Source organism: Siniperca chuatsi, linkage group LG9, assembly GCF_020085105.1.
Source record: "Siniperca chuatsi isolate FFG_IHB_CAS linkage group LG9, ASM2008510v1, whole genome shotgun sequence".
Taxonomy (NCBI): Eukaryota; Metazoa; Chordata; class Actinopteri; order Centrarchiformes; family Sinipercidae; genus Siniperca; species Siniperca chuatsi.
Window position 1 is genome coordinate 20,197,705 of NC_058050.1, and position 22,642 is coordinate 20,220,346.

The window sequence follows — 22,642 nt, forward strand, 5'->3', positions numbered from 1 at the left end:
TTGGCTGCCTCCTTCCTCAATGTTGGAAATACTCTGGGTCAAAGGGTAGATTTTTCCACTGTAAACGAAAAAGCAGAATGGAATGCTTTCGATGCCCAAACTGTTGGTCTCCATGTGTGGGAACGTCTGTGGGTGCGTGCATGAGTGTGTGCATTTAAAAGTTAAGGGTGTGTTTGTGAGGAGGTTCGGTTATGTGTATTGTGTGTGTATGTGCGTGCGCCTAATGTATGTATGTTTGTCTTTACAAGCAGGGATACTTATGTGTGTGCATCTGTGAGAGTGTTAGGCAGCATGTTTGTGTGTGTGTGTGTGTGTGTGTGTGTGTGTGTGTTCTGCTTCTCATTGTAGCGCCGATGTGTTCTGCAGGCTGCACTGTGCGGAGATCAAAGGTGACACAGCGCCAGCAATTGGCTGGCTCGCTCTTCCAGCAGCCGGCTTGCTTTTTAAATGGATCTTAAAGTGAAATACGGAACATACACACACATACACACACACACACACAGACACTTGTTATATTGTGTAATCACCGACTAGTCACGTTTATATGTTTGTGGTGTGCATGTGTGTGTGCATGTGTGTGATTTGTACTGTTTATGCCACATGGATTGTTTATGTCTTTGTGATTATTTGTAACTGATGTGAATATAAATAATGTGCTCAAACTGGATGTTTTATTGAGCTTGTGCGTGCGTGCATCCATGTGTGTATATTTGATGCATGCTTGCCTGCTGGCCTCATTATTCCTAACATTACATCTAGTGTCTGAGCCCAAGGCATGCACACACACACACAAACTCTCTCTCTCTCTCTCTCTCTCTCTCTCACTCACTCACTCACTCACTCACTCACTCACTCACACACACACACACACTTGCATGTTATCTGATGCTCCTTTGTGGCAGAGGTAAAGAGAGCATGCAGGCAGTACAGTAACCCTTTGTCAGCATACATGTCCCTGCACTCTTTTGCTTTCTCAAGCAGACACACACATAACAAACAAATACACAAATTGCACTGAGTGACTTGAGTGGATTTGCAGCATTCAGTGCTGTGAAATACAAATTGTTTGGCTGCTGTTGAACAAATGCTACTTGGAGCAGAGCCAGGCAGGTTGTGGATGAGTCTGGAACATCTCATCTGTCAGGGCATTTATCCCCAGCTGCTAAATGGAAACATGCCTCAACCTGCTACTGCCACACACATGCACAAACAGGCACTCACATACACATGGCCTGTTGTTGAATTACAAGGTAGGCTGGCATGATTAGTCTGAGTAATGGCTCAGGTTAAATAAATAAGACTGTAAAATTGGCACTGGACAAATCCGCTTGGATATAGATCAACTTCTCATAGCTTGTGCATAAAGACCCTTGTGGTTTTGTGAAATTTTGTTTGTGCATTTGTATTTCCAAGGGTATTGCTTAGAAAATGTACCATGAGCTAGACACTATTACAAATACTTAAGGCCAACCAAAATCAAGACTATCCTAGAGGAACTTATTTTGTGGCTGCCTCTTGGAGAAGTATCCCACTTATGTAAATCGTTAGACACAAAATATTGGTTTGAAATGATCCTGTTACATGGTAAATTAATGTACAGGCTTCCAGTAAAAATAGGTCAGTGTCACTGCAACCATGAAGCCATCTGCAGCTAAACAACCACTGCCTACACTGAACACCACATGATAGCCCTCAGCCAATGAAAAAGCAGTAGTGTATACACATAAAGTCTAAAATAAATTCCAGTGGTAATGAGTATGCATAAAAACACACACTGTCACTGCTAAAATACTAAGCAATAATTGATTTATAACAGGCATCAGAAAGTTACTTTAGCTGTAGGCTGGAAAAAAAAATCTATCTGCTGCCGAACATGGTGCTGCAAGAAAACAGTGCAGCAATATTTAAAAACCACAATCATGGCATTGTTGACTATTTTCAAGAGACAGTTGACTGTTTGTGCACAGCGCACATTTTGACTAAAGTAAATACAATACTTCTGATCTCAAACTGCCTACTTTGCCTGCGTGGAAGCTGCAATTTCAACTTTGTATTATCATCTTAAAGCTCACAGGAAAGCAAGCAAGATCAGGTATAGTCCAAAAGTAGCCTAAATAATGCCAGCCAATCAATAAAGCAATACAGGCAGATACAGCAGATATGAATGTACATTAGGTCTGTTTTAGCCCAGCATCAAATTAGGTCATCACAGTTAATTTTTTAGTGATAGATTAACGAGGCAATCCTTTTCAGAGCATTTTCAATTGTTCATTGCGGTAATCGTATGAAACCACAAGCTTTAAATATTAGAACATAGTTAATAATTAATTCTCTACTTAGTTCATTTCTGTATTAATAAATGTCTTTCCATGGGAACATGACTGGACCACCCGGGCGCTACGGATGATGCACCTTTAATGGTCCATCCCTCACTCCTTGTCCCAGAAGGCAGGCGGTGTAAGATTAGAAGCCACAACTTTCACCCAGTTAATAGGGCAAGATCCCATTACTCCTGCAGCTAATAGGAATCCCTGATAGCATTTGCTCTCTCCTCTGTCTCTGTCTCTATATTTTAGTATCAAATGTGTGTGCTTCTGCATATCTAGCCTGGGCAAACTACTGATGTAAAAACTCTTTTACTCATTAGATGATACAATTTAAGGTTCAGTCTGACAAACTTCACTCTGAATTTTTGTATAACACAAGTAGTCTTTTTTAGCACACAATTTTGAGTGCGTGTTTTTGTGTACTCGCGTGCTCAAGCACTCCCATATGTGCCTGAATACAGGTGTATACGCATGTGTCTAGGTTTGTGTGTGTCCATGTGTTTCACAAAGACAGCAATGTGTTGCTGTCTGTAGTCATTTCATCTGGCCAAAGCTGAACAGAGCTGTTGGACTCATGTAGGTCATAGAGACTGCATCTCCCTCTCTCTCTGCCTTCCCTCTGTCCTCTGTCTCTTTCTGTCCTCTCTCTCTCTCTCTCTCTCTCTCTCTCTCTCTCTCTCTCTCTCTCTCTCTCTTAGGGGAAAGTAGGACAGCTCAGATTTCTGAGCTGCTGCTGCTGTGGAAAGGCAGAAAAGGAGGGAAGAAAGAGGAATAAGCAGAAGGAGCATAGAAAATGAGAAACTGAAAAGCTGCTAAAAACAGTGATAATTTGATTTATTAGTGTTATAAAAGTTTTGAAAATGGTAATTCATTTCATGGTGCTTTTTTATTTTTATTTTCTTACAGTATTGCTCATCTGGCACATACCAGAGGAAACAGTTTATTATGTGCTTAACTGTGAATGTGTTCATTCTTTTTGAAAGTACAGGACAGCTCAAGGTAAAAAGCTGAGTCAGAAGACAATAGGTACACAAGGCAAAAGAAAAGAAATATTCTAATTTGTTGCTTTTGCAAGTATCTCTTCTTAATATGTTTTGTCTACTTACTTGAATTGTCAAAAAACCTAACGGAATACTTAAGGATGATAGACAGGCCACATTTATTTAAAAATTAAAAAATGTACACAGTGAACAGACAAAAGAAGGAGAGAAATCAAATAATGTTACAAATGTAGCTATGGCTTTCAGTCTTCAAAGTTTTGTAGTATTGAAGAGCAAGTTTTAATTGCTTACAGGCCACCTTCAGAGGAATTTGGAGACAAAGACAGACAAGCGACCTGACTCAAAGATCTGGCATTGTGTTAGTAGAGAGAGAATTAGAGAGAGAGTGACAGACAGAAGACACTCTGATCTTGGCATCTCCAGAGAAAACTCCCCGTTATTGGGGACAGTTTGTACAGAACTGTGGCACACTGATTCCTCTGAATGGGAAATGGTTATTTGCAGTTACCTGTGATACTAGCAGTCCTCTTTTTACAATCATGGGACACCAGGACCTGTAGATGTTTCCCCTTTATACTGTAATGTATTTTTCTCTGTCTTCCTTTTACTTTTTGTACTTTTATTATTGCTATTATTCAGTATCTTTATTATACTTTTATGATTATTCAATCACAGAATTATTAGTAACTTGTTATTACTAGTAACTTGTATGAACAGTTATTTTCTGCTGTTTGTACCAACTGCAAATTGAAAGTTTTTTATCAAATGTTTAAAATGTAAATATAGATTGGTAGTCTAAACTTGTCCTGAGGCCACCGCACAACAACACCACTGCTTGCCATACAACTAGTGGACAATTTCCAGTGTATTGCCAAAATCATGCCAATGATGTCATCCTTTGTTTCTCCAATCACAATTCCCCTGCCCCATCCTTCTGCCCTCCTGCTGTAATTGGACAATGGCTCCAAATCAGCACTGGTCTGAAAGGACATTTGCTGCCCGGGGTTTGCTGGCAGTCAGCCCTGGTGCACAATTAAGCTTCCGCTCCCACTTTTACACCCGTGGTAAATATTTGGCTCCATGCGGGGTGTTTCTCAGCAGGTAGTCACAGTGAATGGGGAGAGACTTCTTGCATCATCACATCCCTGTCTACATGGCCTTTAGGAAGTGTATTGCCATACACTGTGCATGTGCAAATCTAGTTTAAGTAAACAAGGATATGTTTTACCTTTAAACCAACTGGTAAATAATATGCATAGACAAGTAAAATGCACAGATGTTTTGTCTGTACCCTCTTCAGTGTGCAATAGTCACTTTAGGGTTGAGTTACCTACCCAGGTGTGTCAGTTCATCACCAGAAGAAACCTAGGAACTGAAAAAATAAGAGCTATCTGATAGATTTAGGTGTGCAGTTTTTTTTTGTACTTCCAACCTTCAACTTTGTGAGCCTGAGTGTAGGACTCGAGACGAATGGCATCCCGTTGTCCCAGGGATGATAGAAAATGTGTTTGGGACGAACAGAGATCTTCCCCGGGACGCCTCTCTCTCTCTCTCGCTCTCGCTCTCTCTCGCTCTCTCTCTACCATCCCTCCCTCTCTCCTTTCCTTCCTCCCTTTTCTCTCTTCCCTTCCTCTGTCCCCTAAATCACTTTCTGCCTTCTTTTGCTTTGCTGAGCCCAGATAGGCCTCTGTGTCTTGGGTCTTAATTTGACGCGGTAATTGGATGACAAGGGACAGTTCACCATCCCTTCCTCATGAGTCAGCAGAGTTTTCTTGGCTAGTGCCTCCCACAAGTGCTGACTACAGGCGCTGAGCGGGTACGGCCAATTGTCTGAGACCCATTCAGGTTTTTGTGTCTCCATCATCCGGACATCAGGTTCCAGGGGCGTCCCAGACCACACACAGCACCACATTACAGTCAGAGGGGCTTTATAGAGGATACTTGTTAATGGGAATATGGAGCTGGGTTGGGTTGTGTGAGCCAAATCAGCTTATCAATGGCTACAGTTCTTTTTTGGCAACATGTATAGGGGTTTTGTAAGACAGAGACAGAGCAGATATAGCTAATGGTGACAGTGGAGGGGTTTGTCTTGGCAAGACCAGCGCCTTGTATGTTTCTATATAGACAAGTAAATACCTGTGCAATAAAACTGTGAAGCCTTTGCAATGCTACATTGGATTTCACTGTGAAAACAGGAAGTTATCTAAAACTAGACTAAGAAATTATAAATGTATGTAGATTTTCCACTCTGTACACATTTGGGAATGTTTCCATAGAAAGAAATTATAGCTTATAGCTTTTTTCTGACTTGGTTGTGTTGTAATAATCAGCAATGTAATTTTTCATTTCATTTTATATCGTAAAAACTATATAATTTACTTTGCTTGCTCATACAATCCAGTTTCTCCCCAGGGATCATTCATTTTCATATAATATTGTCAGAAATATATAAAAAAAACTGCCATTAGCCATTATCATACCTAGGCAATTTCATCGTTAAATTTCCCCAATCTCTTTAAAATCATTATTTCATTACTAACCTCTGGTTAAATTGGTCACAAGTATTGTAGAGTGGACTGTATGAGATTTATGAATGCAGTCAGTGAATCTTTTTTGCTCCAAATATTGTGCATACTGCTACCAACAAGCTTAGCCAATCGGATGTTGAGATTATAGATGGTTAAGGTCAGTTTAAGGGCTGTGGTTAAGGTTAGGGTAGGCCATAATTGTACACAGCCTGAAGGCTCAATTCAGGGCAAGAAAGTCCCTGTGTGTGTGTTAATCGGAAAGAATTCCCCTGTTGCTTCAATATTCCAGGAAGAGTTGACATGGGAGCTGACATCAGGGCTGAATTTGCATATGAATATTTAGTGTGACTAGACTGTCTAAAAAACCAACACTGACTTTCCTCTCCCTCATACAGCTGTTATTCAGGTTGCCTGCCCTTTTCAAATGCTTCACAACATTGCCCACATGTATGGATCCTAATGTGTGTGCAGGCTTGTATGCCTAATGGCTAATAGTCTTTTAGAATTGTAATCTGCCACAGTAACTCCTATCTGATGTAATGGCTTGTAATGTGTACGTAATACTGGTGGAACTATTTATAGACCAGTAGGCAATTCTCAAAGAGATGGATGTGTGTGTGTGTGAGTGAGCTGCTGGATGTGCACACACACATTACATACTTTAATTTGCACAAAGCACGTTCTCATACAGCACAGTTTCTGTCTAGCAGCATCTTTGTGTGTGTGTGTGTATGTGTGCGCGCATGCATGCAGAAACTCTAATATACACAAAATATATAATATTTATGTGCTTAGCAAAGTTTGTCTGTGTATGTGTATCTCAGGACGTGTATGTGTGAGTGAGCACGTCTTGGTGCCTGTGTGTCTGATGGAGTGTGTGTAAATGTGTGTGTGTGTTGCCTGAAGCTCTCAGTCTCTCCCTGGGGGATTACATCACAGGGCAGTTATCAGACCTGAGTCATCAGAGAGGTTGAGAGGCCCTGCTCTGCTCCTCCGTCTAAATGAGGACATAGTTAAAAGCATTAGAAGATAAAGATTAATGTTTTTCTTTTTCTTTCTCTTTCTCTTTCTTTCTTTCTCACCTATGTGTAACTCCTTTTTTACCCACATGTCTATTCTTTGCCTTTAAGAAGAAGACCAAGAAGTAGAGTAGGTCAGTAGAAATGTGTCACTCTGCTGTCATCTATGTCTGCTTTCTCATTCCTTCCACTCACGAAGCAGTCTAATGGTATTGCCACATTGCAAGATAAGATTTCCACATCTAATAAAGGATCAGCTCTCTCCCAAATTATTCTACATTTGGTCATTTGATTTGTTTGCCTGTGAAGGCAGCCTATGACGGACAACAAAAAAATGGAGCATCGTGTTAGTTCAGGTCGAGCTATGAAGTCATGCACACTCTCACCTGATCGGTATCATCTGACTAATGGGGCGGCTGTGGCTTAGAGGTAGAGCGGGTCGTCTGCTAATCGGAAGATTGCCGGTTCTTTGGTGTGTGTGCGACTGATTAGTTTCTTTATTCTGATTAGCAGTTGGCACCTGCCATCAGTGTAGGAATGTGTGTAAATAGGGTGAATGACATTTAGTGTAAAGGGCTGCGAGTGGTCAGAAAACTAGAAAGGTGCTATACAAGTCCAGCCCATTTATCATTTACCATCACCAGCCACAGTCGAAGAAGTTGATGAGGCAGTCTTTATAATGTGACAAGGAGACACTTTTCTGATGATTCAGTCAGATCCTGCAGTTGCTGGTTATTATTTTTATTGCTTATTGCTACCACCTACCTACTGTTTGTCCTGATATCTCCCTCCAGCAACCGAGCCTCCTCATGTTTCTTATCACCATACTTGCGATGGCATCTCTTGCCTCATGCATTATGTTCATGCAGTATATCCCATGTCGCAGTGATATTTGATTTTGAGCTCCGCTTCGGTGGCATTAAATTGATCCCCACAGAAACTCACATACTGTTTAAATGCACTGTATTTTGGAAGTACCTTCTGAGCCTTTGTCACCATTTTGTCTCCTACATATCCTCTTGTTGCAATAAATGATCCTAAATGTATCTTTGTACACAAAACCCTAATGTCTGACATGGGATAATGAACACGTAATCAACCTGCATTTGACCTCTGCATGCAAAGATTTGATTATCCCTGTTCACATAAGACCAGGTTGAAAGCTATAACTATAAACCATATAATTAAACAGGACTTTGCTTAATGTTGTGAATCAAATAGGATTGTAGTGTTTGCAGTATTGTGTTGTGTAATGGAGATTGAGAATGGCAGACAGTGGGGATGACTCTTTCCATATTTATTTTTATATTTATATAATTTGTATGTTTTTCCCGATTATTTCCCTGTTTCTTCAAATCTGGAATGGTCAGCTTTTCCTGCACTTTGCCACCTTTGTCCCTGCTCCATTGGGGTTTACTGGGAGGGCATAATGTGGCTGAAGGTTCAGCTTCAGATCTGTCTCCCAGATCCAACCCCTGTTAGCAGACTAACCAGTAAGAGTTGCTATTGCAGTGACAAGATCATGATTCCTCACTGGCTTCCCACCTGCAAACCAGTTGAGTTCAGTGGAGTGCACAGCCAAGCTACAAGTACTGCCACTCCATATGAACCTGGGTCTCTGCGGGGTTGGGTGAGCGCTTTTACCCATTTGCCACCTGTGTACCAGCAAAATTGTTATATTGACATACTACAAACTATGACTCTGTTTGGTATCTACCTTATGAAATGGCATTACATTTGGTTAATAACACATCTTGTTCATGAGTTGAACAAACCTTAAGGGCTTAGAACTTGACTTTGGACTTGATTGGATTATGGTAATCCTTTAGTTATTATGTTGAATAGAAACCCATGTTGAACCTTTCATATCAAAGCCAGACCAGGTCAGACAAGGTGTGCTGACTTATTTGCAAACATGACATTTTCCTGCATCCTTGTGTCACGACTATGACAGAAACCATGTTTTTGGATTATCATTCCTATCTTCTAAACATCCAACTGTGGCAAAAGGTAGCCCATATCTCCAAAACTTTCTAACCATTTTCAACCTATTCTATATCAAAAGGGTTAAGGTTAATGGACTGATTGACCGACTCTTATAATTACAGCACTGTATTGGAAAAACCTGTATTGCAGCATTTGTGATGCGTGTAGTCTTCTTGGGGCTTTCCCCTCTGGCTGACTAACTGTGACGTAGATGAGGGTGTGTGTCTTAGTCTGTGTGAGTGTAGTGGAGGGGGGGGTGGGTGGGAGAGACAGCTGTGCAGGCTAGATATGTAGTTAACAGTAGGAAGCATTCATACTACACATTCTGCTACAGTGTGTCACCAGACAGTCTCTCTCTCTCTCACTCTCACACTTCCCTCTGCTTCCCACTCTTTTTCCCTTCACTTCTCACGTCTGTCTGTCTCCTGTTTCTCCCTATCCCACACACACACACACACACACACACACACACACACACACACACATACCCACCCACCCACACACACACATACGTGCCTGTGTGCATGTGTGATCATTCACACTTATATACACACACTTTTCTCAATTTTCAATTCAGCTGGGCTTTATTGGCATGGGAAACAGATGTTAACATTGCCAAAGCATGTGTAAAATATAAACATACATAAACAGAAGAATTGTGATTAAAATATATACAAATAAGTAAGTTAAGTTATAATAATAATAATAATAATAATAATAATGATGATAATGATAATAATAATAATAAACTGTAGACTTGCAGTAAAAATACAAATACATCTCTCTCTCTCTCCCCTCCCCCAGCCACAGACTCTCCCTTTCCCTCCCTCCCCAAAGTTTCCCAGTAAAGTAAGTTGTATCTCTTTGACTGGTACCACTTTTACCACTATTTCCTCCTTCCTTCTGTGGAACTGTACTTATTCCTGGATTACACCTCACCCACACATGTACAAACACACACAAACACACACACCTTCTCTCCCCTGAAAAAAGTAGGGGAAAAAAAGTTGCTTCAAGGACAACGTAAAGCTGTTCTCGCCTCTCCCAGACGGGGTGTGTCAAGGCTTTTGTCTGTCTGATGCCGTATTAAATATCGGAGTTAAAAGGAGGGGTGGGGGGCTGTGTGTGCGTGTGCATGTGTGTGCAAAAGTCTCCAGGTTTTTGTTCTTTAGAAAGAAAGAATGTTGGCATGAAGATGGCCACCAGGGGAGGAGGAGAAGGTCGGAGTGTTAAAGTGCTGCTCCAGGTTTGTTTCATTTCATTTGCTCTGTAATGAGTCTTGTTACTGCTGTGAGAGGCAGAGAGATCTGACTGGGGAGTTCAAAGTTAAGCCACAGGGAGGGAGGAGAGGAGGGAGGTAGGGAGGGAGGGAGGGAGAGGAAAAAAGAGGCAAAGAAGCAGAGAAAAACATACAAGTCAACAAGCCCTCACTTGAAAACTTCTATACATTTTCGAGGCAAGAAAAATGACAAAGACAAACTTTTTTACTCCTTCCTTAAGCCTTTCTTCCACTTCCTCTTCCTGCTGCTCCTCCTCCTCCTCACTGCCCCACACCCTTCTCAAATGAACCCTCTTGCTTCGAGCTCTGAAAAGAAACTGAAGCAGAGAGCTTGCAAGAGGTCTGAAAAAGTTGGCTGTGTCTGTGCATGACTGTGCGTCTGTGTGTCTACTGGAGTGTGTATGCCCCTTAGAGAGTGTGTCTGTCTGTGTGTGTGCCTCTGTATGTGTGTTTGTGTGTGCCTGGGACTGTGTGGGAATGATTACATCAGCCTGCTGCAGCCTTATGATTGGTTGGTGAGTGTGTGGTTTGATTCAGTGTGCCTCGGAGCCTGTGGCTGAGGCTGTAACCCTTTGTGAGGGGGAGAGAGAGGGAGGGAGAGACAGAGGGAGGGAGAGAAAGAAAGATAGTTGTCAGACTCAACCGGCACTGGAAGCACTGTACTGTACCTGCTGCCATCCGATCTGTGAGCTGTACAGCTTTAGGTGAGACAGTTTTGTCTCGGCGGCCTAGATAGACTGAAGGAGACCTAGATAGACTGAAGGACTAGTCTCCAGGCTTTGTGACAGGTAGCACAACTGCAACTGTCAGCTGTCGACATTCAAATTTGTATCTTTCTTTCTGGAGGAGACAGGGCGACAGAACAGCAAGGTTTTCTGTCTTATTGACTGTGAGTGAGTGAGTGTGTGAGTGTGTGGGGAGCCAGGCTCACTCCAAAAATGCCTTCGTGTTCCCCGGACTGCTGCCTATTGCGGGCCGTGGAGGTAAGACTGCTCTCTTTCGGTGTCTCTTATCTCTCCTTGTGTGTCTCTGCCCCTCTTCGCCTCCTTCTCTTTTTATATTTTAAGACCATTTCTCTTTGAAGTACTGCTATGCTTAACGAGAGGCAAGGCATGGAATGTGTAAATACCTTAAAGGCTGAGGACAATTTGTCAAGATGTGAGCAGAGCTATAAAAAAGAGTCAAATACGTCAGCAGCTTTGAATGATTGAGGCTCCTCTTGCTTTTCGTTTTGAGCATTTTGGATAGACAGAGCGCCTCAGGCCTGGCTTGTGCAAACTGTGATGCTATAAGCTGCATCTTTGCTCAAGAAGAGAACAGAATTTCTTTGTCATGATATATTATGTGGGAAGTGTGCATACATGACATGTGTAGGCTTAGTAGGAAGGATTCCTGTGTAGGCTATCAAGACTGGATTCCTCGGCAGGTTAAGTAGGCTGCTCTAGTTTTCTCTGTGGGCCATTAGATGTGTATCCTGTGATTGTGACTGCATGGATTCCTTTTGAAAAGCCAACCTGTGGACACTCAGTGGAAGTAAATGTTTGGACTTTTTGTTGATCTCACAAGCTTACCTACAGTATATACTGATATGCAAGAATATCTGGATGTAAATGGATGTCTCTTACACAGATGAGATCTTAGAGTGGAGTTTACTCAGAGCCTGATGCACTGTTGCTATACAGTATATACATTATACTGGACAGATCAGTAGTGGCTCCATATGTTTGTGAGTACAACAGGTGTTATTCATGGATTGGAAAAATTATGATAAATTATTCAACAAAAAACATTTCATTTCATTCTGAAATGTAATATGTCCATAGTCTTATTACTGGCCCAATTCCAACATATTAAGTTATGTAAAAACAGACTTGTGTTCGTGAAGTTCAGCTTGAAGCATATTGAATGGCCATGTCTTATCTCTTGATACTTGCATGCATTTTCTTGATAAGCTATAACTGGCAAGCCATACTTACTTCCCCTTAAGCTACAGTACTATATTCATTTGGTGTAGGCAGTCCTGCTTTGTGTTCACAGGAGCAGATGCTTGTTATACACTACAGTATGTTTGCTTCTATATTACACCAACAAGTTGCTGTAAGAAATGCTTGTCTGTGATTTCTAACACCACAATTGCTACATAGTCTTGAATGTCTGTTCTTTTCTATTGTGTTCTATAATTACAAGCCTGTGTATGCTATAGTGTATGGGGTGCTATATGATAAATACTATGCTAGTGTTTGAAGAAAATTGCTGGCTTCACCCACCTATTAGGCTGAGTTTTCAAAAAATGGTTTGTGTTAAATGACTTTATCACAACTTAGTGTTCCCTGTGGGGTTACCATAAAAATTCATATTTAAACTGCCAACTTATTCTAAATGTATCCTTTCACAACTGGAAAGGTCTATTAATATTTTGCTTAATTTTATCATATCAAGGACTTCTAACTGGTTTAAAAGTGTTTTGTCCTTTTTTAATTCACTTTGTTCTCTAGTTTAACTACCTTCATTATCTCAGTCATCTCTGTTTATTATAACTGAACTCTAATATATTTTCTCCTCATAGATTGTGAAGATCTTCAGTGAAGACGGCATGGGTAAAGTGGTGGAGATCCCAGCCGACATGACAGCCAGAGACCTGTGCCAGCTCCTGGTTTATAAAAGCCATTGCGTGGACGACAACAGTTGGGCACTTGTTGAACACCACCCGCTGCTAGGGCTAGGTAAGTGACAGAGTCCTGCAGGCCTGAAACACTGTTCACATATACACAAAAGCACACATGAACAGACACTCATACACACTCACTTGCCCACACAGAAACTCATGGACTTTTGGATGGGCTGAGACATGCAATAAAATCACTGACATACACAGGTGCCTTCACATGTATGCATGCATACATGCTTGCATACTTGGACAGACACATATTCTCACGCAGGCACATATTCAAGCATGAGTGCATGTGCATACTATACAGCATATACACGCAGTGAGCCATAATGTCCAGTGATCTAATCAAGTACAACACAGTGGCTGTGTACAAGGTTGCTGTAGTATTATTATGCAGACGAGGCATGGCAATGGCTGTCTCATGAAAAACTGAGACAGACATTGAGCACACACATTGAGCTGCTTGTCATTGAGAAATATGTAGGTTAAACATATTGATCAGCTTGTGTGTGAACAGAAAGTGATGGAAATAGACAATGCATTGCACATTAGGTCAGAGTTGCTTTAGCGCTTTCAGGCCAATGATTTTCTGACTCAATAGTGAGGAGACAACTGCAAGTTTAGAAAAAAGAAAAGCACTTTCAAGATACCTGAGTTGTATACACAGTATTTGTATAAGAAATAGAACAGTTGCTGCAGATTTAAGAGTGTAAAATGATGAATAATTCTAAAACTTTTCATCATAAAATCTGATGCTAATTAAAGGTGTGTTGAGATTAATTCAATTATTGTCCTGCTAACTTACAATTTAGTTAAAGGAGACTGTTATATGGGGCTGATGAAGATTCCAGCTTCAGTGTGTAGTACGCTTGAAGAAGAATAAAAAGTGATGTATGTTTGAGCTCTGGGTTCCCTAAAGTAATTCCATGTAAGTGGAGACAGTCTTTCCCAGGGCCCCTTATTAAAGCTTAAGGACCTCTTGAGGAGCCAGAAGAAACTCTCTTTGGTCCCAACTCATAAATTAAACAAACATAGCAATTGATAAATGTTACAGCCCAGAAGCCAACATGTTAAGGCTCTTTTGAGCATTACAGAGTAATTTAATTTGCTGTTGGTGGTTGAGAGAAAAGTTTATGGTTTATGCAGAGGATAGAGGAAAGCAACAGAGAGCATTGTATTTGGTATTTGACATCCTTCACTGATATTTTTAACTCGGGCAGGCTCATTTAAGGTCACTAGACTGCTTGGAATCAGGCCTTTTTTAGACTCAGGATTTAAAGAAAAATCATACTGGGTATGGACAAAGATCCAGGACAGTTCCACCCCAGATTATTCTGGGTCCCGAGCTACTTTTTAAGAATAATTGTCATTCCTTAATTTGTTACCGAAGGGGGATTACATGAAGGGCTCAGAGTGGAAGCCAGCAGATGAAGGCTAAAGGAAGAGCAGGTGATAGTGAAGGTTATGGATTAGGAGATGCAGAAATGTTAATGATGAACACTGTAACAAAACCTTTGCCGACTTGTGTTCCTCTCAGTATTGGAGACGGTGTAATGTTATCGATCTAGTTCTATAAATGACACGACAAAGAGGTGATGGAGATGATTGATGAAGAGTTTAAAAGGATATATTTCATGTTAAAGGTTCTTTAGAACAGGAATGGCAATACCACCAACACCACTCTCCTGAAAATAGAAGCCCTCACTGCATCAGACAGAGACCTCGGGACTAATGTAGTATAAAAAGGTCAAAATGATGATGGCCGGACCTGCTCAGAAATGAGGAATAGTATTCTATATAGAAGATTAAGTTTGATTTAACTGTGTTTTATTTTGGTTGGCCGGTCATTAGCAGTTAGAGAGGTAGCATATACAGTTATACAGTAGTTTCAGGAGTAACATTGCTTGAGGTATTTGAAAAAGTGGAGGAAAGGTGTCGCTCACTGAGCATGGCTAAAGGCTACGAGACCAGAACACTCACTGTTTTGATATTCTTGAACACCAAATGTGGTGTTAAAATTACACAAAAAGGAAAAGCCTAAAAAGTAGAAAACAATAGTCGAAAAAGATGCACTATTCCAACGGTTAATCAAGGAATTTTAACTTGTTGCTGCATTATGAAGGACGAGAGCTTTGCGTTTCTGTCAAGGTGATTTTGTGTTAGACTTGACAGTATCACAGTACGTTTGGAAAGCTGTGGCCAGCTGAATGTTAGAAAACCCAACCTCCCCCTGAGGAGAGGGCGATTATAAAGCACTTATGGAAGACAAGTTGAGCCTGTGCTCTGTGCTCATGTCTGTACAGTTTAACAGATGTGGGAGTGCAGGGGGTGTAGTTTTATATAGAGCAGTGTGCCTGGTAGTGAAACATACTGTAGAAAGAGACATGGTGAAAAATATATATACGTAAAAACACTTAATTTCTGTTGTTTTAACTGACAACTTGTGTCAATATATGTTTATGTTTTGCCAAAATTTGGTCTTACATCCACACACAGGCTGTTGTGCTGTCATGTGAGGAAACTTTTAGGAAATATATTGCATTATTTAAAGTACAGGTCCCAAAGCTCTAACCTAATATTTCACCATCCATCATGATCTGATTACATTTCTCATCAGTGCTGCCAACACGATGCTGCCAAATACAGTTAAGTTGGCTTGTTGTAAATTACATCATTTTTGGCTCAGAGTTACTCTATTCTATTATAGCCCTTCTTCTATTCTGGCGCACCTGAACTGCAACCGTATTCTTTTCAGGTCTGGAATAACTACTTATCATATTTTATGTTTAGGAGTTTCAGTAAATGAGATGTAATGAAGCAGCTGCGTGGTGGTTGTTCAAATTGAAGGGTTATGCATTTGCCACTACAGAACCAGCAACCATCTGACTGAGTGTGCGTGTGTGTGTGTGTGGGTGTGTGTGTGTGTGGGTGTGGGTGTAATGTGTGCACATGTGGATTTGTGCCCATAACAAAATAATGTAAAAACCTTCCAAAAAGTATGTTAATCATGATTGCTGTTAAAAAAGGTGGGAAATATTTCATTTAGTGGTATTTCTGATCCCTCTCTGTATTGTATGCATTGTATATGTCTGACATAGTCATTGCAGTAATTTAGATATTTATGGCCCCCTTTCCTGTCTATCTTCACTTCACTTTATCACTTAAAGGCAAAAAAGTGCCCAATATATAAATGAACATTGCCTACATGTAGAACAGGTTTAAGCCAATCACTTAAAATTCCAAATAATATATATGAAATATATATATATATATATATATATATATATATATATATATATATATATATATATATATATATATATATATATATAAGTGAGATGAGGCAGTATGTGAAAGTCCTGCTTGTGTGTGTATGTGCTCATCTGTATGTGCACAGACTGTACGTCTGCACTGCACATGTATGTGCCGTGATACTTCATGTGTGCACATGTGGTTGGGTGGTGGACAGGGAATATGAGTTTCAGAGAGACATAAACAATAGTGTGTTTGAATAGAGAGGCCTATTTCCGTACATCGCTGCTCACTCTTGGTAAGCTGCTGAATGGGATGAAATGGCCCTTTGAGATAAGTAACATTGACCTCTACTTGTCACCCCGAAAAGGTTAACAACTCTGGGACAGTGAGGTAGTGTTGCCAGGGTGAGTCACTGTCACGAACATGAGTGACTCATCAGACAGGCGACAAGTGGAAAAGGAAAGAAAAAGAAGAGTCGTGACAGTGTTAGAGATTGTGACAGAGGGGGTAAAGAGGGAGGTCGAGGGAACACATGAAATGAGATAATGATGTGAGATAGAGCTGTACAGTCAGATTTCTCTGATGTTCTCCATTTCACATCAAAAATAGATATCAGACCAAATAGTTAAAAAAAAAAAGTTAAGTTGCAAAATTTTAATTAAATCTACTGGGGAAAGGAAGGATGTCTTTTATTAAAGACATGACAGAGAGGACTTGTAAGGCTGTTGGAATTGACTGAGTCATCACAGTCACAGAATAGAAATTACCAGGACCTCTGACCACATCCATACAAGGACACACTTTTAGTTGAATCACATCCTCTTCTACTTACATTGAAAGAGAAAGGCCTTGGTCTGATCATCAGTCACAGCTCGTTTGATGAGCACACACCAATGAAACCATCCTTGAAAACATCCTTTTAGATGCCTGAACAGGTAAAGTGAAACCCAGAATAAGTTAAATAGAGCATTTTGTACCATTCACCACTTTATTTTAATGTTGAATTCAATGTTGCCTAAAATAATTTATGGTGAAATGAAATGCGTGGTCACACTGGTCATATATGCATCCTTTAAACCTGTGCTGAGGTGTAGTTGAAGTCGGCAGTTCCCATGTGCAGATGTGTGTAACTGTGAGTGTGTGCAAGATGTTTGATTTGACATGTATAGATGGTCAGGTTATAAACACCACAGAACAATGTTTAAAGTATATGCTGCTTGATTTTCATTGGAACAGGTGAGATAATCTCATACCATTGACATGTTTTTGTTGTTTTAAGAAAACAAGACTTAAAAGTGCTTAAAAGTAGACCAAATTACTTGTTGAGATGAAGTGAGTGTCATTTTTCTCAGTTTTGTAATTACAATTAATAATAACTAACTAATATGTAGTGTAGTTGTAGGAAAATTATGAAATAGTTTGAATAATAAATACTAACCTGCTTCGTTATTCTCGTTCCTCCTCCTCTCTCACCTCAGAGCGCTGTCTAGAAGACCACGAGCTGGTGGTTCAGGTCCAGGCCTCTATGAACAGCGACAGTAGATTCCTCTTCAGGAAGAACTATGCCAAATATGAATTCTTCAGAAACCCCCTGGTAATTGCTTTTTCTTCGACATTTCTTCACATGCCACGTCACTCCTGACATCCTCTTGTTGAAATATGTTACACCTATAGCCTGTAAAAAATACACCTGTGGCAACAGCTCCTCATGGATTTTCTTTTTGTATTTTTAACACTATTTATTTTTAGATAGTATGAAATAAACTGTTAAAGATATGGCTATTAAAAGGATAGCAGTATTACTCCAAAGGGTCGCCACTTGCCTCCGAGATGAATGAAAGACATGTTCTTTGACAAAGTGTCTCTCTTCATTTTGTATTCTTGTGAAATATTATGACAGCTGACTGTACTAATGAGATTTGCATGACATTTCTTTTTCTGTCACAAATTCCTACCCTATAATTACTGTGACAGTGGCTGATATTCTCTGTCTGTCTGCCTGCCTCCGTCTCTCTCAACCTTCTTCTTCCACCAGACATTTTTCCCGGAGCACATGGTTGCATGGTGCCAGGAAACCAGCCGTACAATTCCACCATCTCAACTCCTTCAGGTACATACGACACACACACACACACACACACACACACACACACACACACACACACACACACACACACACACACACACACATTTGTCGCGTGTCTGTCTCTTATTCTCTCTCCTCTTCCTGACATGCACACACCTTAGTTTACCTCAGAGTCAGCAGCCGCTGCATACTGTACAATCAAGCTGACATACCTCACCTCTGACCCATAGACAGTGTGTCTCGTCAGAGCCTGCAGTAATAACTACTGTTGATCCCCTGTTGACACATGACTGTCTCGGCCCACGTACTGCAGGCCCAACACTTGTGATGGATGGAATGGGCAGTCAGAAATAGAACACACAGTTCCTCATCTACCTACCGTATGTTAGCAAATCACACACTTGTTTCATGCTACTTATCCACCTCACAGACCGCTCACGGGCCACACACTGATTTCACAAAAGATATGAAGAAAAGAAAAGGTGTGGGAGGAGACCAGACAAAAAGAATCTTGGGTCTTAATGGATGGCGGGTTTACATGCATCAAGTAATGGAGCTGTCAGAGATAGAACCACAAGTGGAATCCATCCCATCATCCTTGCCACTCACAGAAAGCTTTTAACTCTCCTGCTGATGTTATAGACGTTATGCTCTGTTATGCTCCACTTAGAAGAGTCAATAAATGAATGGGGATGTGGTGAGCCTGAGTTGTGTCAGGAATCCCCAGTGTTTGACTTATTCTAAACACGAGATCTTTGCACTTAATTAGAGTGCTGTCCAAACCAAGATGGTTTCTGACCTGAGCTCAGCCAGGTGTTTGCAATATTTGCCGTTATGCAAGAAGCATATGTCAACACAAAACAGCAGAGTGTAGTGCCTCAAAAAGAAAAGCTTTTTGAATGAACGTTGCGTGTGAACGTGCGCTCCGCAAACGCTGGAAACTGCTCATGCATGAGGCCCATTGTACGATGTTTCCAAAACACTGGGAAACATGTGCTTTAAATATTGAAGAGTCCTCTGGAACAGTTTACCTTCCAGCCACAAGCTACAGATTCCAAATCAGCTCTAATAACTTAACCTGCCACTTCATGGTGTGATATTTTTGTGAAACATGGAAACCACAAACTCCAAAATACTTTATGTTGATTCAACATATGCACTGTGTTTGTCTTGGTAGGCGTATTGCATAACATTAAACTTTGTGTTTATATATTGTTTTCCGAAAATAAAATTGTTTTCAGAAATGAATTACAGGCCCTGCTTAAAACATAAATAAACTATGCATATACTGTACATATTTATGTATGTGTATGTATATACACATGACAACGTCAGTCCCCTTCAGTACTCTACACACCCTTTGATTTTTCAGACAATAGCACAATGTCTGTCCTTATTGTGGTCGCTACCGCAGTGTGTAAGAATTCAAGCTGCCGCCCATCGCAACCATCAGCTGTCAGTGTGATGCAAGAAGCCCAGATGACGCTGTGTTCTTTGACAAAAAGCAATTGCCTCCCGTCTGTGATGCCTCTACAGATGGTGTCTGCTACAGCTTTCAGTATCTGGCTGTGACGGTGACAGAGAGCTTATAGGCTTCAGATGTGATCCAGTGTTGCCCTCCTGAGGCAGATTGTCCTTGATGGAGGACATTATAGAGTGAATAAATCCAAGCATTTGTGTGCTGATTCCCTGCTCCATGTCTTTCTTGCTCCCTCTTTCAGAACTTCCTAGCGACCAGTAGCTGTCCAGAGATCCAGGGTTACTTGTATGTGAAGGAGGTGGGTAGGAAGTCATGGAAGAAAGTTTACATGTTCCTGCGGCGCTCAGGACTCTACTGCTCTACAAAAGGAACCTCAAAGGTAACAGCAACTTCAAGGACCAGAATATATTTCATTGTAATTTTTCTAACATGTAATTTTTTTTTTCGCTTTGCAATTACAGTCATTTTTTTTATCATTAAAGAATTCATATGCATACTACATTAAAAGTTTACAGTAATAACACAGTAAATATTCCAGATTAAACATAATTACCTTAGAAGAATCAGGCTTTTACTGATGGTGGTCTCTCTGCATATGCCTGTCAGCATACCTCCAGACTGTGTCTCTCTGTGATGTTCTGACTTATTAATTATTTCTGTCTCCAGGAGCCCAGACATTTACAGTTACTAGCAGACCTTGAAGACAGCAACATCTTCACTGTCATCACAGGCAAAAAGCAGCACGGTGCACCAACAGACTACGGGTTCTGCATCAAGGTGAGTCTCAGATGACAGAAGTGAGATTAAGCTGATTTCTAATGAAATATTATGAGCTGAGCAATGATTGACATCCTGTGCTGCTCTCAGTCTGATGAGGAGGGCATTGGGATGCATGTGTATATATGAGTGCTGAGGTTCTGGTTTACTGCTGTATTTCTAAATGTTTTAAAAATTGTATATGCTATAAATGTTGTAGATGAGCAAATAGTTGAAGCATTTTTTTTTCAAGATCTTTATCAGCTCATCAGCTCAGTTAATGCCATCAGTGATGACGGTGATATTGGTTGGTTGTTGTTAGTAGTGATGATGATGATGATTATCTGATTCTGAAAAATGTTAATTCACAGCCCAATAAAGGTCGAGGAGAGTTGAAGGAGCTGAGGATGCTGTGTGCTGAGGATGAACAGGGCAGGACCTGTTGGATGACTGCCTTCCGACTCTTTAAGGTAACGCCAACAGTCTCAAAAATGTACAGCATAGTTTTTTATGTGTGTTTTTCTCTTCAGATCAAACCACAGCACATACATCACAGCACAGCTATCAAACTTTTGTCAGAAAGTACATGATTTCTGGGCAGTGATCAAGAATTTCTTAAAATGTGGGGCAATCAAGAATGGATCAAAAATAAGTTTCTGATCCCATTTGATAGACTACCAGCAAACCTTTAATTATTGATCGTGTTGGTTGACCAGTGTGTTCCTCTTTCTTTACAGTATGGGATTGTGTTGTACCAGAATTATAAAATTCCTCAACAAAGAAAAACCTTACTTTCACACTTCTCAGCACCTGTGGTAAGTTTACCTCATTCAGTCAAAGCACCTTCAAACCTAAGATCAACTATTTCAGCGTAACAGTATTGCTTTGAATAAGGACAAGATCTTTGACATAAGGAAAGCATTGATTGTGCAGAAATATTATTGTAATGTATGCACCAGGAACAGCTAAGAAACTAGTTTGACAAGTTTAGGAGAATGACATTCACCAAAATACTTACCTGTGCCACCTCACTTTTTATTGCACTGCCTTTGTCTGCATTTTATACATAGCTAAACCCTTCCTCACTTGTGTCGCTTGCCTTTATGTCCACATTTTGACTGTCATGTATCTCTGTCTCCCCCTAGCGGAGTGTATCAGAGAACTCCCTTGTGGCAATGGATTTCTCAGGGAGGATAGGCAGGGTGATTGACAACCCTGTAGAAGCTCAGAGCGCTGCCATGGAGGAGGGACATGCGTGGAGGGTGAGACACAACCTCAGTTTTTATGTTATCTCTGTCAACAATACGAGGAGCGAACCTCAAAAGATCTCTACATATGGCACTATTTATTTTGCTCAAATATTCATGCAGAGGAACTTTTTCTCTGGTTGCAAGTGTTGATTTTTCTGTTATACTGTTATTTGGAGCTGACAAAATATGAAAAGTGTCCTAAACTCAGTCCACAATAATTAAGTCAGTATAATTCAGTGTCAACTTTGCTCTTACTTCAGGTTAGAAAATAATTTTATGACACAGTAATGACTATTGTTAAGTACTCTGCACATTTAACTGTTAAGAAATGTGAAGCTTCTTCACCATGTGTTGAGAAAAACTGTAAATACAGTAGAATTACCTACCCTGAACTGTCATGTATACCAGATCCTGAACTAATCCCTGTTGTTTTGTCTAAATTTGGCATCTCTCTCAGAAGAGGAGTACACGAATGAACATATTAGGCTCCCACAGTCCACTTCACCACTCCTCACTAAGCTCAGGTAAATGCAAAGACATTTAGGATCAACAAAACAGTTGATTGATCATTTCTTTTCTGAACATTTTTTCAAAATATATTTAAAAATGTATATTTTATTTTCTTTGCAGTCATCCACATAGCTCAGTTGTGGTTCCATGGCAGGATAACCAGAGAAGAATCCCATCGCATTATCCACCAGCAGGGGCAAGTAGATGGGTACGCATATTTCCTTTTCACTGAATAGGAATAAAAAACAGAAACAAAAGAGTTAAATATTTTTCCATAAAATCAAGTCAACAGAATATTTTTCTCACAGCGTCCTCCTTTCTCTTGTTGCACAGGTTGTTTCTGCTGAGAGTCAGTCAGAGTAACCCCAAGACGTTTGTGCTCACATTGTGCCATCACCAGAAAATCAAACATTTCCAGATACTACCGGTATGCATTTTTTTGGTGTTTTTTAATGTTTAAAAATGGTTTTCTTTTATTAAATAGTGGACATTGA

The 22,642-nt window shown here is 40.4% G+C and overlaps 1 protein-coding gene across 8 annotated transcripts in view; it reads left to right on the top strand.

Moving 5' to 3' along the window:
* The window catches only part of grb10b (growth factor receptor-bound protein 10b), a 69,667-nt gene that overhangs the window by 40,602 nt on the left and 6,423 nt on the right, over positions 1–22,642 (top strand). For 6 of the 8 annotated variants that reach the window (XM_044206945.1, XM_044206947.1, XM_044206944.1 and 3 more), the window contains 11 exons: positions 12,707–12,863; positions 17,545–17,660; positions 18,102–18,176; positions 19,874–20,011; positions 20,299–20,409; positions 20,760–20,858; positions 21,126–21,203; positions 21,534–21,650; positions 22,096–22,162; positions 22,269–22,356; positions 22,482–22,575. In XM_044206945.1, the coding sequence (XP_044062880.1) occupies positions 12,707–12,863; positions 17,545–17,660; positions 18,102–18,176; positions 19,874–20,011; positions 20,299–20,409; positions 20,760–20,858; positions 21,126–21,203; positions 21,534–21,650; positions 22,096–22,162; positions 22,269–22,356; positions 22,482–22,575 (1,140 nt within the window). Of the gene's footprint in view, positions 1–10,729; positions 11,124–12,706; positions 12,864–17,544; positions 17,661–18,101; positions 18,177–19,873; positions 20,012–20,298; positions 20,410–20,759; positions 20,859–21,125; positions 21,204–21,533; positions 21,651–22,095; positions 22,163–22,268; positions 22,357–22,481; positions 22,576–22,642 lie in introns of those variants that run through there. The other 2 variants (XM_044206951.1, XM_044206946.1) reach the window with 2 other exon arrangements.